Source organism: Eutrigla gurnardus, assembly GCF_963514095.1.
Source record: "Eutrigla gurnardus genome assembly, chromosome: 9".
Lineage (NCBI taxonomy): Eukaryota > Metazoa > Chordata > Actinopteri > Perciformes > Triglidae > Eutrigla > Eutrigla gurnardus.
This window is the reverse complement of record NC_139923.1, coordinates 15654813-15669251: the sequence shown is the minus strand read 5'-3', so window position 1 is coordinate 15669251 and position 14439 is coordinate 15654813. Positions and strand designations below refer to the sequence as shown.

Sequence of the window (14439 nt, the reverse complement as noted above, 5' to 3'; positions counted from 1 at the left end):
CTTATTTAGTTGTAAAATTCACTATTAGCCGAATTTGGTTATTTCATTATGGCATGATGAACTTCCATTCAGCCGAGCAGTTGGGAGGCGTTGTGAAGGGAAACACGGTTACTCCATATGAAAATGTCCTGAAATCTTTCAAACCATGCATGCCAAAAAAAATGAAAAAATAATCTACATTGGTATCCACATTCATTATGTTCCCAACAATTATTTCTGACCCATAAATAGCTAACTATGTTGCTACTGGTGGAGCCATTGAGCTATGGTGGTGATAGGGTGACATTAGAATTGTATTTATGTTGTTGAGAAACAAATTAGCGTTAAGTGAAGGAGCAATCTAGAGTTATGAAAGGTTCATCTGCCAATTTATTTGCGTTTTTGTTTAATTATCTGTACTAATCAGTAGATGTAGCCAACAGGACACAGAATGTATATGCCCTCCCATTTTGTGTTTGACATTGTAAATATTAGAAACCTAAGTGGCTGTAGTGAACTGCTGTCTAATTTCCTCCTGTAATTAACTTGGACCGTCAGTGCTGTGGATCAAAGCCAGAGCAATCATGCATTGCATGCAGTGCTCTAAGTTTTACAATAAAGTACTGTGGGATAATGAAAATCCATTATTGACTTTTAATCAGATTCTTAAGGATAAGTTTGGTGTAACGGTGCAGAAGTCTGCAGGACGAGAAACGTATCATTGTGAAAGGCTTACATTTATAGTCTCTACGTGATTTCCATCGCTATGAGATACTTTCTTCCTTCCCGTCCTCTCCCTTGATACACTTTTTCACATGGTGAGGTTTCACACTGGAATTCATACTGGTGTGTTAAAATGTCCCTTCGGCTCAGTCTATAAACAGCCTTGTTCTAGCTGAGGGGAAACAGAGAAAGTCACAGCTAATGTATAAACATTCACTTGTTGGAATGTTTCTTGCAGTGCAGGAGGATTTGGCTAAAGGTAGTGTGTGTGTTAATAGGAGTGGAGGGAGTCAGTTAGTGTGAGGAGGGATATAGGTTGAAATAGTATGAAGGGGATGGGGGGTGGGTCAATCCTCTGATGTCATGGGGGGATTATTTTAACAGGACCCACCCACTGGGACCATGGCGGTTGATGGCTTCCGTAGCTTGGCTGGGCCCAACAGAAGCACGCTTTGTATTAGCCGGTCATAAACTACAGCAGAGCCCAAAGTCACCACAATGCTTCTGTTCACTGCTGTGTTTGTCTTACAATGTTGTTAGGTGAGTGACATCATCACCCGTAAGTCATTATGACCAACGAGTCTTTTTAGTTGAGTGTGATGAGCCAACAAACTGTGAATTCGTCATTATTCCGCCAGAATGTTGTGTTTGAGGAAAGATGTTTACCTTGTCGCCGAAGCCCGGCTAGAACATTTGAGAATGTCTCATTGTGTCGTTTTTTTAAGCGGCACAATATTTCTTTGTCGCATTTGACTTGAAATATAGTATAGCAAAGTTAACACAAAAAGTTGACATTAACGAAATGCAGCCAACATTTGATGGAAATGTTTTCACTGGCAGCTGTACAAGAGAATGTACAGACCACAGAGAAAGGTTCATGGCGAGTTTGTGAGGTATAAGACAATGATTTGTTTGAATGCTGTGTGGTCTTCCGCTGCTCCTCGGTAACCCTCTGCCTCTCTGATTTCCTGTTCTCAATCTCATCCGCATCCAGTGAAGTCCATCGTCCCCAACAAAACAAGTTTGCTATCGAAAGAAAGTGGCCTTTTCCTATTCATTTTGTATAGAACCCTTTCAGACCCCCCTGCTCCAATTAACAGCACAAACCCAGACAACACTAAGTTTTTCACATCCTTTCCCCGCTTTCCCTCCCCTTTCTCACAGGTCCATTTTCCTAAACTGAAATTGCATTACACTGCCATTCTCCTTTCACAAGGAAAGGTCATAATTTTTAGTTGCTGCTGCCACCCCTTGTCTGTTGTGTAAGTGCAAGTTTTAGAGAGAGGGAGCCTGAAAGCTTTTAGTTATTGCCAGGGAAGCCCCCCGCTGAGGCTCCACAAGCCTGCTTTTTTTTATTTTTATGTATTGTACCTCTTCACTCTGGCTAGCGATGGAGTGTCTCAGAGGGATGCGGAGGTAGGTGGGGATTTAAAAGAGGTCTAAAATGATGTTGTGTTTGCTTTCACACTGACATGGTCTGAGAAATAGCTCTATAGAGCTTGTAAAATTGTGCCCCCGGTGACTTCTGAAAAGTCAGCGGGGAAGGGGGAGGGGGGTCCTTATAAAGCAGTGCTGTCAAGGTATGTAGAGTTGTGGCTCTGCTCTCTGCTGTTTAATAGCGCCTGAGCTAGCAGTATTTTTAATACAGACTGCTACATTCAGAGTCAGGTTTGTAAACATGTTGCACCAACATGATCCCTTCCTTATACGGCAGCCAGTGTGCCGTGATCAGAGTGGGAATATCATTTGTTGTCAGCTTTCTCGTTATCCAGTACCCATAGTGCATTTTAATCAGCATTTATCTGAATAAACACACAGCTGATTATCGAATGAAAACTGAAGTGACAAGCGTTTATCACAGAATGGTTTTCCAGTAATTATCAGTGAACAATTCAAGGGCACGCTAACCTGTGATTCATTTGTTTTGCTAGTTACTTTATTGGTTTATGGATTATGTTCAGTGGGATGATTTTTTCGGCTTTGATTTTTTTTCCCACCAAAGTGGAAGATGGCTAGAATGTACGACGTATTTGTGTAATTTGAGGCTACAAAAGTAATTTGGTTGACTTTGAGGAATGTGTTTTTTGGTCAAATGTTTGATACACTGACACACATCAAATCCCTCACAGATCCCTTGCAGATTGATTGATGAATGTATGTCATGGTGTTATTGGTTGAAATTGTAGACACACCTTATATTTTGTTTTACAGGAGAAAACGATGAATGGATTTTGACATAAAAATACAAAGAAATAGATTGTTTTCGAATGTATTTCCATAAATTGTGAAATAGGTGCACAATGTGACTAGGGATGGGATCTAAAAGGATTAAAAATACATTTTTAATAGATATCTTCCACTCAGAAACGTTTGTTTCTTAAGTTTTTGTCCCAATTTTTTTGTAAAAGATTGGATCATGAATATACTGACTTGTATCTGTGCAAAGTTTGTAAATAGGGGTGTTTCCACATTCCTCTACTGTAGGGAGAAAATCTGAGGGTCAAACATAGCTTACCCAAGGCAGGCTAGATTTGGTACATCACAAATTTGAAAGTCAATCGCTATCTAATACACAAACGTCATCATATATCGATGGAGAAACAGTCTTCAACACAACACTGATAATGAAACCTGAGACAACCAGTAGCGAGCAGACTTACATTAGCATAGTGATAGTTTTCACAAACATGGTTGAGTGTGCACTTTTTTAATGCAAACCTGGAGCTGAATGGATGTGCAGTTTTTTAATGTAAACAATGAACTGAATGGATGTTTGAACTCTTTTCACACTTCAAACATCAGCAATATCTATCTTCAACTATTGATTCCTACCATCATAGTTTAATCTGTTGATTATATTTTCGAGTCATCAATTGTTATGATTATTAAATTGCATGTTTAGGCCAAGAAATGTTCCTAAACCCAAAGGTATTGGATTTACCATGATATTTTGCTTGATATGTGACAATTTATCAATTATTAAAATGATTGATTCATTTCCTGAATTGATCCTGCTCTATTGCTGATATACAACTGTTCGTATCTATTATCATCCATTTTATGATAGTTAAATGGGTCGCTATCTGCAGACATAACTGGAAAATGAATGTTCATCACAAGCACAAGTGCTATTGACCCTTGTCAGTGATGTAATTGCTCTTTATGGTAATGACTGCGTTGCCATATGGTACCGTAAATGCCATTACACCCTTAAAAGCTCTCCATTCTATCTACGGTTAACAACACCCTATCCTTCACATAATTGTATCCAGCAGCCTGTTGTAACGGACACAACCCAGCAAAGGAAAGAAATGACCGACATAACCACTATTTATAGTAAAGCTAACCATGGTTTAACCATGGGTTACACAAGTAGGTGGTTTGTTTGGATTCCAGGCAGCGTTACCACGGCAACGTTGAAGTAGGGGAACACACACGGTTCACACTAACCTTCGTCAAACCAATACAAATAAGACACCATTCAAAACAATATTATGCTTGCGATTCAGGTAATTTTTTTGGTAACCAATACAATCAGGTCGCCAAAAAAGAAAGAGGCCCAAAGGCTCAAATTTTGTCTGCAACTTCACGCTCTTTTAAAATATGCCTGAAGTGACTCTGACTCATCGGCACAGTCAAGTCACAGGACACAAAGTCGCCTGAAAGTCTCCAATCTTCCTGCTCTTGGTCAGCATGGCTTGTTTCCCTATAGCTTTTCCGGACATGTGTCTCTAGATTGAGACCAAAGGAGGATGGAGAAGAGGAGGAGGAGGAAAGGGAAAGAAAGACAACAGGGTAATTCATTCAGAGGCTTGTGAAAGAGAGGAAGACTCAGTTTCCTCACAGCATTATAAATACAAGCGCAGTCAGTCATCAAATTATAGCCATCTGCATTGGCGTGAGACCAGGGTTCTGCTTGACACACAATAAAGTAGTGTGAGGAAGGGTGTGGTAGCTAAAGGGCATCAGAAACTGTCCTCTTGGGTGGTTAAACCTCCACACATAGACTGACACCAATGTGTGGCAGCAGCTTCACAGCTCCAGGTTACACTCTTAATGAGCAAGGATGAACCTTGATGTAGACAAAAGGAGCGCTCTGATGCACATTCTCATTCTCAAACGTCCTCCATGACGATATTTTTTTCTTTCATCCTGTAGCCATGAGTAACTTTCTGCATACCTGTGAGAACACGTAAAAGGCTTAAACAAGAGTGCAGAGACAAAAGAAGTGTCACAGAGCAGGGCACTTATACAGATATTTAAAATGTGCTTTTCCTATATAAAGCCTGTTCTATCCAGAGCTTTACACGGCTTAGCTGGGGAACTAATGAATTGCAGGTCCAGGTACACTGCAGAGAGTGAAGCTATTGTGTGTATCATTAGAAAATGTGCTCCCTTTCCTGACGGCAGCAGCAGCAAGCTGAATTCGAACCAGAAAATCCCCAGGCAGAATTGTCTTGGCATCGCTCTCTCCTTCAGCTTTTTATTCCCATGCTCAGTGAACAATCCAACAAAAGCTTGGGTTTAAGAACCATGGAGCTCATTGCGATTTTCTTTGTTAATGCAATTACCTGTAAGAAAAGATTCTGTTCCCACATTTTTCAGTTTCAGCCTGAAGGCTCCTGTGCAATTAGCACTAGTCTTTCACTTGGAATACCTCGCCTCACGAAAAACTCCTGACTGAACTGCACCATGATATCCTCTGGCACAGTCAATAACATCTAATGACAAAAACCTCCAAAAAAGTAACATTTGAAAATGAACTGTGTATAACTGTGATTATTTCATTCGAAATAATGCATGTTCATCTCCATTCTTATTTTGAATTACCAGGAAGGATCTCATTGCTTTAGTTTGGATAGTTTCCACTTATGTATGTCAGTTCATTTGTTAGAATTCACACAATATGGATTGCAACATGCAAAATGTAGTTATGTCAAAAACAATTTCCTGTGATGTTTATTTCCGAGAGCCACCAAAGTGGTGTCTCTTTGGCCGCAGGCGACTGGTGCTGTGCAGCAGTGTATCATGACAGTGCAGTGTATAATCGAATGTTTCTGTGTATCTGGCCCAGTGCTGAGACCGTTCATCACTTTCTTTGTTCATGACAGAGCAGCCTTGGAACCAAAAGCAAATGCCTCTTAGTGAAATCACAAAAGCATGGGCACCGCGATAAAAGCTCTGCTTTTCATCCTTGATGACATCAAAATGACTTTGTTCTTTGTTCACATTTCCAGTTTGTTTGTGGCAGATTGTGGTTCATTTACAAGAGGAGAAACCAAAGGACAAGTGTACCCTTCAGTGTTTTCAAAATTGGCCGTGTGACATTACTGAAGCAACACAGAAACGAGATTTGAGGAAAAACCTTTTTCCATTTAAATGTTTGGTGTCTTATTTTCTCTGACTCAGTGATGTCTGAAAAGTTGTTCTGTGAGATTTTTGCCTCGTGGCATCAAGCCCACCTCTCTGCTAGGCTCCTGAATGCTACTGTTGATTTTGAGGGAATATCATGGTCCATGTGATCTCATCGGAATGTGTTCACTTTGACACAGCAAAGTCTCTCTCTGCTGCGCCAGTCCAAAGCATTAGCATCTTGTGATTGGAAGACTGTCCTCTTTCCTGTGTTCCAATGATATTCTGTTTCTTGTCCCTCGTGGGGGCGAGTGGGTGGCTAATGGAAACCCCCCTTTTCTATATCTCTTGGCTTAGGCGATGGAAAACCAATGCTGAGGAGATGGGATGTTGGAGGTGGTCCAGTTTAATTTCAGAGCATGTGCACTAGGAAGTAATTGACTTCCTCCATGGTTTACATTTTGTCGAGGGTCTCCCAGGGCACAGTCCAAGGCAGGTGGCTGAATTTGCATATCATTGGAAACGAGACAGCTCATGTCTGGGAAATCCTGTGCCCCACGACTCTATACCCGGAAAAACTCTGCAGGTGTGATGACTGATGTCTCAGTGAGTGATTCCCTTTGAGGGGCAGAGGAGCTCCACTTCAGCCAGGAGCAGCTGGAGGACATTTGCTAATATAGAAATCAGCCCTGAACAAGTTACACTGTAACGCGAGGAAAATAAATATACAGTAATTGGTTTCTCCAAACTTCCACATTAGAATTTTAGAGAATTAGAGTTGCCATCCAGCAGGTCTAGTATCAGATTATTGCTTCATATACAGGTTTGTGTTATCCCTAATGATACACATTTTGTTGCTACAGTGTAAAGAATGAAAACTGTGAGGCTATTAAGTGTTGAAATAGCAAATGGCCAAATGTGGATGTTCGTTCTCTATTCAAAGGTGTGCAGTCAAAGAAATTGTGTATTTGTGTGTAGCATGATATGAAGTGAAAATCACTGGTTGTTGCTGGTAGCATGCCTTTGACAGCATGATGCCACTTATCTTATCTTTATATCCTATTTTCACCCTTCACAGAATCCTACTTTGGGGACAGCAATTGCAATTTACAAGCCTTCCAAGATGTCTCCACCTTCCACCTGTCACTACAGATCAAGACAAGTCGGCGAAGCGGGCTGCTCTTCCTGGCAGCAGGAATGGAGGACTACCTGTTTGTTGAACTCCAAAACGGGAAAATACAGGTGAATTAGACAAATAGACACTGTCATTGATGTCATTATATATTTAACCAGAGTGCTATATATGTTTGTAAATTAAATTCCAAAGTAAACCATCTCCATTCTAATGAAGTCACTTTCCAATGCAGGATGCATATTGCGTCTTGTTCTGTTTTGTTTTGGTGACGCATTATATGAAGTAGAGAAAAGACATTTCATATGAAATTACTGACATTTGGGGATCTAAGCTGCAAAATATCTGATTGAATTTGAATGCATTCCAAAGCTGTGCAATAGATTGTGAAGATTGTGACATTAAATGTTGTTTAGAGGGGCATTCAGCTGCATTGTCTATATCATCAACACATTTCATAGTTGCCATTCTGAAAACAACCTAATCTGATATGAATGTTCTGTTGCCTTCTCTATTTGAAGCACTGGGATGAGAACAGTGACATTTTACATATATAATTAATGGTTTGACAGCATTGAACAGCAGCCGAATTAGCATCAGGTGTGCGATCACATTGATTTATATTGATTTTCCACGGAAAGCACAGTAGCACTGCTATTTCATGAGGTGAAATCTGAGGATATGTGTAATAAAATGAAACATTTCTGTGCACTGAGCAAACAGACTCAAGGCCTTATAAAAATTAAATAGCCATATCCGTCATACATGGGTAAGAATCATGCTGTTTAAAGGTAATATTGATAACACTTTAAACACTAAAAACAATACATCCACAGAACTTTTAGAAAGCTTTTCCTTAAGAAAAATATTCTGATTATGAATTCATCATTGTATACACTTTGATGTGTCCAAAATGTATGTTTGTTTTAATTGTGTGTGTGTGTGTGTGTGTGTGTGTGTGCTCTTCACTACACAAGAGCACTGAATCCCATCCATGCCCAGCCCATTTGTGAGATAATGCTCTACCAAAGAAATACACAAGTAAATGTTGCTGCTGAATGCTGAAATGTATTGTAAGTTTATTATAATAATATTAAAGTTTTCCCTTAGGCACGGATGAACCTGGGGGCTGGCGAGGTGACACTGTCCTCATCCCAAGGAGTACAACTGAACAACCTTCTGGAACACAAAATCGCACTCACACTGAATGATGGCCAACTCACCATGACAATTGATGAGCTCTTCCCGACATATGTTCCTGTGGATGATGACGGTGAACTGCTAAATATTGACCTGGGCATTTGGCTTGGAGGAACGGGAGACCTGGATACTCCCTATCTAAGCAATGCAATTCCCCCTTTCCGTGGCTGCATGAGCCAGGTCAAATTTGAGTCCCACCAGTTTGACATTCTCAGCACCGCATTTAAACAATGCCACGACACGAAGGAATCCTGCAGCAGCGAGTTTGAGGCTAGTGACGGGGAGGCAACCAGTTTCAGCACACCTGATTCCTTTGTGTCCTTCCCCACCTGGAGCGGAGCGAGTGGTGCCCCAAGGGTCTTAGAAATCCTAATGAAAACAACAATTGAGGATGCATTACTTGTTTTCCACCCTGGCCGAGAGTCAGACTTCATTGCTATTTGTGTTGTGAAAGGCTATCTCAAAGGCATGCTGGACCTCGGCGATGGATTGATGATAGTGGAAAATACCCAGGTGCAGCTGGATGATGATCAGTGGCATAGAGTTAAGGTCCAAGTCAGTCAGGAGTCTTTTGTCATTAATGTAGATAGCCAGTATTCTTCCCTCCCTCTTGACCCATCACAAACATTGGACTTGGTTGGAAACTTGTATTTAGGAGGCATCCAGGGGAAAATGAAGGATGTCTTCCGTGAGAGCAACTCCTTTAGAATTGTAGAAGAGGAAATGACAGCTGAATCCTTCATTGGTTGTTTGGGGGAAATCAAAGTAAATCAGAAGGATAGAAGCCTACAGGATGCTTTGGTGACCAAAGATGTTCATGTTAAATGTGAAGGAGAGGACTATGACTACCCAAGTTACGGTGAGACTGACGCAACTACAACTGCTCCACCTGTTCGCATGCGATATGACGTCAATGTTCAACACTGCTACCCAACAGATGACACTCCAGATTTATTCAAAAATGTAACAAAACTTCTTGATGTCACCCCTTTGCTGTTGCCTGAAGGTGGAGAAGCTTTTCTTTCTATTAACAACCTAAATCCTACATTTGACCTCAGAGCTGCAGGCATGCGTCAGTCTCAGATCATCTTAACTCTCCAGAATGATCCTTGGTATGGCTTGGTGGATATCAACACTAACACAAGACGCACACAAAAGTTCACTCTCCTCGACGTTGTCAATAACAAGATAAAGTATTTGCATGATGGAAATGAAAGGCACACAGATCAAGTCCAGCTGGAGGTCGTTGTTCAAAGTAACGACAACCTTCCTGAATGTTTAAAGACTCCTCAGAAGTATATCCTCCCAGTTGAAATTCTTCCTGTCAATGACATACCACAACTTGGCGGAGAAGAAATCACTATCACAGAAAATGGCAGAACACGTTTGAGCCCCACCCTTATCAAAATTGCGGATTCTGACACCCGCTGTGATCAATTAGTTGTAACTGTAACCTCAGAGCCTTCCATGGAAGTTGGTTACTTAGAAAACGGTCAGCAGCCAGGAAGACACATCTCAGAGTTCACTTGCAGAGAATTAAAAGATGGAGACATCTATTTCATACACAAAGGGGGTAGTGCTGCTGGAATTACCTTGGAGGTGTCTGATGGACAGTCAGTAAGCCATTCAACTACTTTGAAGTTATCTGTGACGCAGCCACATATGACTATTGTTACCAACACTGGCCTTCTCTTGTCACAAGGAAGCAATGCATCCATAGGTGTTCAAAATCTGGCTGTCATCGCTCATCCCCGTAATGGAGATATTATATATAACATCACAAAACCTTTGCTATTTGGAGAAGTACAGATAAAGACAAGTGATGGAATGTACACGCAAGTTACAACTTTCCATCAACTTGATCTAGATCAAGACCTCCTTCGATATGTTAGCACAGACTCAGCTGACCAGGAAGATATTGTGAGTGAGCGGATTCAGTTTGACGTCCACCTGGGGCAGTTCTCCCTCTGGAACCACACCTTCTTGGTCAAGATCATCCCTGCGCAGGTGAAAGTGTCTACCCTCATCCCACTGGAGATGGAGGCAAATGAAGAGCAAACAATCGGAATCACGGAGCTTCAAGCGGAAGTAAAAGGGAAAATCCCAGATCCACAAACTATAAAATACATCCTTGTCAAGCCTCCAACACTTGGAAGTCTCCACTTGTCAGAAAGAGAGTTAGCTGATGGGGACATCTTCACACAGAAGGACATTTTGGACAGTGCTGTTAGCTACAGAGCGCGTGTGCAAAGAGCTGTGGTGGGTATAGACCAGTTCCAGTTCAGAATCCTTGCTGATGATCAGTATTCCCCTCTATATACCTTCCCAATTAACATTATCGCTAACGCTGCTGTTCCTGTTTTGACCAATGAGAAGCTGGTTGTCTTGCAAGGTGGTGAGAAAACTCTGAACAAAAACTATCTTTGGATGGATTCTCCAGGCTCTACAGATTTTGTGTACCAGGTCACACAGGGGCCAAAATATGGCCGGCTGATGAGGGACTCCCCACCCGGACAGCCCAGATTTGAGGGAGCAATAAGAGTATTCAGCAGTGAAGACCTTGAATTTGAAAGGCTTATTTACAAGCATGATGGCTCTAAGACAAGTAGTGATGAGTTCCACTTTTCAGCAATTGATCAAGGAGGGGAAAATGACAACAATGAGGAAACAGTGAGTGCTGTTTTCAGAATATCTATCCAATTCAAGAACGAGCATGCTCCTGTGAGGGTTGTGGACAAAGTCTTCAATATAGTACGCCATGGTCAGCGTCTGCTAACAACTGACGTCATCCAGTTTAAGGATGACGACTCAGGCTTCAACGACACCCACATTGTCTATGCTCGCGAGGGAATACTCTCAGGCAACATCGTCTCAACATTGAATCCTTCACAGCCCCTTTTCCGTTTCACACAAGCCGACCTACGAGATAAGAACATCCTCTTCATTCACCACGGAGCAGACCGGGAGCGCTTCTCACTGCAGGTGTCAGATGGTTTCCACAAGACCACCGCACTGCTCAACATCCAGGCAGGTGAGCCCTACCTGCGAGTAGTAAACAATACAATGATTGTCATTCACCATGGAAGCACCAAGACCCTGAACACCACGCTGTTGAGTGCCGACTCTAACATGGACATCAGAGATGACAGTGAGATCAAGTTCCAGGTGACATCACCACCCAGTGATGGCAGGATTATTGTGAGTGGTATTGAAGCTTCAGAGTTCACCCTGGAGGATCTGAAAAAAGGCGTAGTCTCCTATGAACATAATTATGAAAGCCTGAGGTCCAAGGACTCCTTCAGCTTCACCATCCAAGCCAGAGGACATTCTGAAGAAGGCACATTCAGGATTAAAATATTCAAGCAAGGTTACCTCTCTGAGCCTGAGGTGGTAAACAATGAGGTCATCATTTCCTATGAGGGAGAGCACACCATAATCAACCAGTATAACCTCAAGGTAATTATCTTGCATTGCATTGCATTAGTTTGTTGAGCAAATTATTTATTTTTACTAACTGGAAGATTTTTTCTAAAGTGATCGAAAGCTACACTTGACATATCCATTATTACTTTGCTTGACTGACATTTGATCTATGAAGCACACATTTGTTTTAATTCATCAAAACAGAATTGCATATTCATACAACTTAGATGTAATTATGTCACAGATTGTCTTTGTCTTTTTCAAGTCGATTTTCTCTTTGTGAAATAGATCCTTCATGTGACTCAATTCAGCATACTGCCCTGATTTGTAACCCTCTCTCTAATCTACATTATAACCACATAAAAACAGATCTCAATATGACTGTGCCGTTGCTGCTCTTAATCTAGTTTATGTACTAAATTACAGTCTATTAAGTGTGGAAAACAGCACTAAGTATCCCCCAAGGAGCTTCCTGAAGCCCACTGTAATTTATAAGATGAGCATGGCTGCACTTCGTCTTGAATGTAATTAATGAGGTTTAAATTGCCGGTCCATTCATACCACATTCTCTGTATCTTGACTTTTAAAATAATGAAAGTAAAATGTTCTTTCTTTGAAACTTTCTAATTTCACCATAGTCCACACATTTAAAATCTTAAGTGTTGACTGTAGAAGAACCCAGGCACCTAGTACACATAGGGCTGAAATATGTATTGAATAAAGCCTTGCCAGAATTGCCTTTACAACGGTTGAAATATTGACTTGATTTTAGGGAGCTTTCCCAATGTGTGTCCTTACTATGAAATGAAAAATAGTATGGTCTTCTGAAATGAAACAGTCTCCGGCTTCAGGCTCCAGAGAGTTAATTAAACCTTCTCAGTGGGATGGCGATAAATCTGCAGGTGTAAAATGTTTCCAAATGTCACAAATGTGTTTTTTTAAGTTTCATACAGTCACAGTGTTCTAATTAGATTCTGTATGCTATACTTATTAGGTATAAACGGTAGGCTACTAATGACAGTACCCTATTTTGGTAGATAATAACAAATTAATCTTGTGCACAGACATTCATTTACAATTATATTCATGTCCTAAAAGGTTGTGAGAAAATGTATCCAAGTCCTGATTTCTATATCTATCTATTATCACAGATGTCAAATGAAAAAGTAAGTTTTATTAGTTAATGTTATTTGTTTTGCCAACTGTCACTGGAGAAGTTGCACAACCTTCTGATATTTTTGTCAACTTTAAGTACTTCTTCTATTTCCTCTGTTTCCATGTTACATTCCAGGGGGGATAACAGCATCTAAACATCACACACCTTTTTTAGAATGTGTGCTGCATTTTAAGATCGATTTAATTAGCCAGCTTAACCATTGCACCACAGTACACACAAACCACATGTGGATGATCATTATACAACAAAAAGAGATACAATATTTAGATGTTAATTAATAATTTGTACCTTTGCCTTTTAGGTGGATCAAGCCGATATTCTTCCTTCAGAAATGGTGTTCATTATTAAAGAGCCTCCTCGTCTCGGCCATGTGGTCATGCTGACAAACAGCTCGGACAGCACGGCCTCGCCTGTCCTTGACTACATTCACTCCTTCTCTCAAGAGGACATTGATCAGGGACGCATTCTCTATGTGTCTGCATCCATCCAGGTTTATTGTCAATTAATTTACTTTGTTGTACTACAACAAATCAGACCTGGCAGCTCGTTCTCTCTCATATTCACACAGACAGTAAAATTAGACAAAAGTCAACATCAGCCTATGATGAGTCTAAGATTCAAGGTCTATTTTTAGTATATCAATCACGTATTTGAACATCCATCTTTTTCAGGGCAATGACGCCTTCTCAGTTGATGTCAGTAATGGTTTCACCACAGTGGAGGACCTGCACATCTCTGTGAACATCGTGCCCCAGCTCATCCCCATCCAGACCTTCAACTTCACAGTGAAGGAAGGCCTCAGCAGGACAATTAACACAGAGGTTGTAAACATCTCACATCCCTTCTACAGCTCAGAACACATCGACTTTGTTGTGGAAGAGGCGCCGCAGCACGGGGAGATCCGTTACCTGGATGGAGACGAACTTACTTACTTTACATGGGAAGAGGTACGTAATGATATGATGAGAGATATGTAGAAATTATGACTTCATATACATATTCAAAAAACAACAAAACAAGATCTCTCAAAAATGACATTCCCTGGCTTCGTTCAAATAATACTGCATTTTTCTCTTGTATATCACCATTGGTTTTAACTCTGATCCCTTCCCTCAAAAGTTACAAAGACTTTTTAATTAAGTGTACTTCCTTTGCCAATATGGTACTGGCTTGATTAGCTGCTGTAATGAGTAATGTCATTGGCCATTAGCCTTTGCCTAAGCTCCTCTCCTCTGTATGCATTATTGTGAAATTATATTATTTTTGGTGCACAAATCAATCACTTTGCATAATTGCCAGGAAATATCTATTGTTTGTTTGTTTTTTTACAAACCAGCATAATCAGAAACTACTTTAGCAGTATAGAAACATGATTATCATAAATATTTAAAAATGATGTTTTCCATTTGGTTTCCCCCTCAAAATTCAGACTTTTCCCCCCTGCTTATTGATA

The 14439-nt window shown here is 40.7% G+C and overlaps 1 protein-coding gene across 1 annotated transcript in view; it reads left to right on the top strand.

The window, feature by feature from the left end:
* The window catches only part of cspg4 (chondroitin sulfate proteoglycan 4), a 65587-nt gene that overhangs the window by 30884 nt on the left and 20264 nt on the right, over window positions 1–14439 (top strand). Inside the window, exons 2-5 of the mRNA XM_084018003.1 lie at window positions 7133–7296; window positions 8297–11842; window positions 13288–13476; window positions 13658–13933. Of these exons, the coding sequence (XP_083874129.1) occupies window positions 7133–7296; window positions 8297–11842; window positions 13288–13476; window positions 13658–13933 (4175 nt within the window). The remainder of the gene's footprint in view (window positions 1–7132; window positions 7297–8296; window positions 11843–13287; window positions 13477–13657; window positions 13934–14439) is intronic.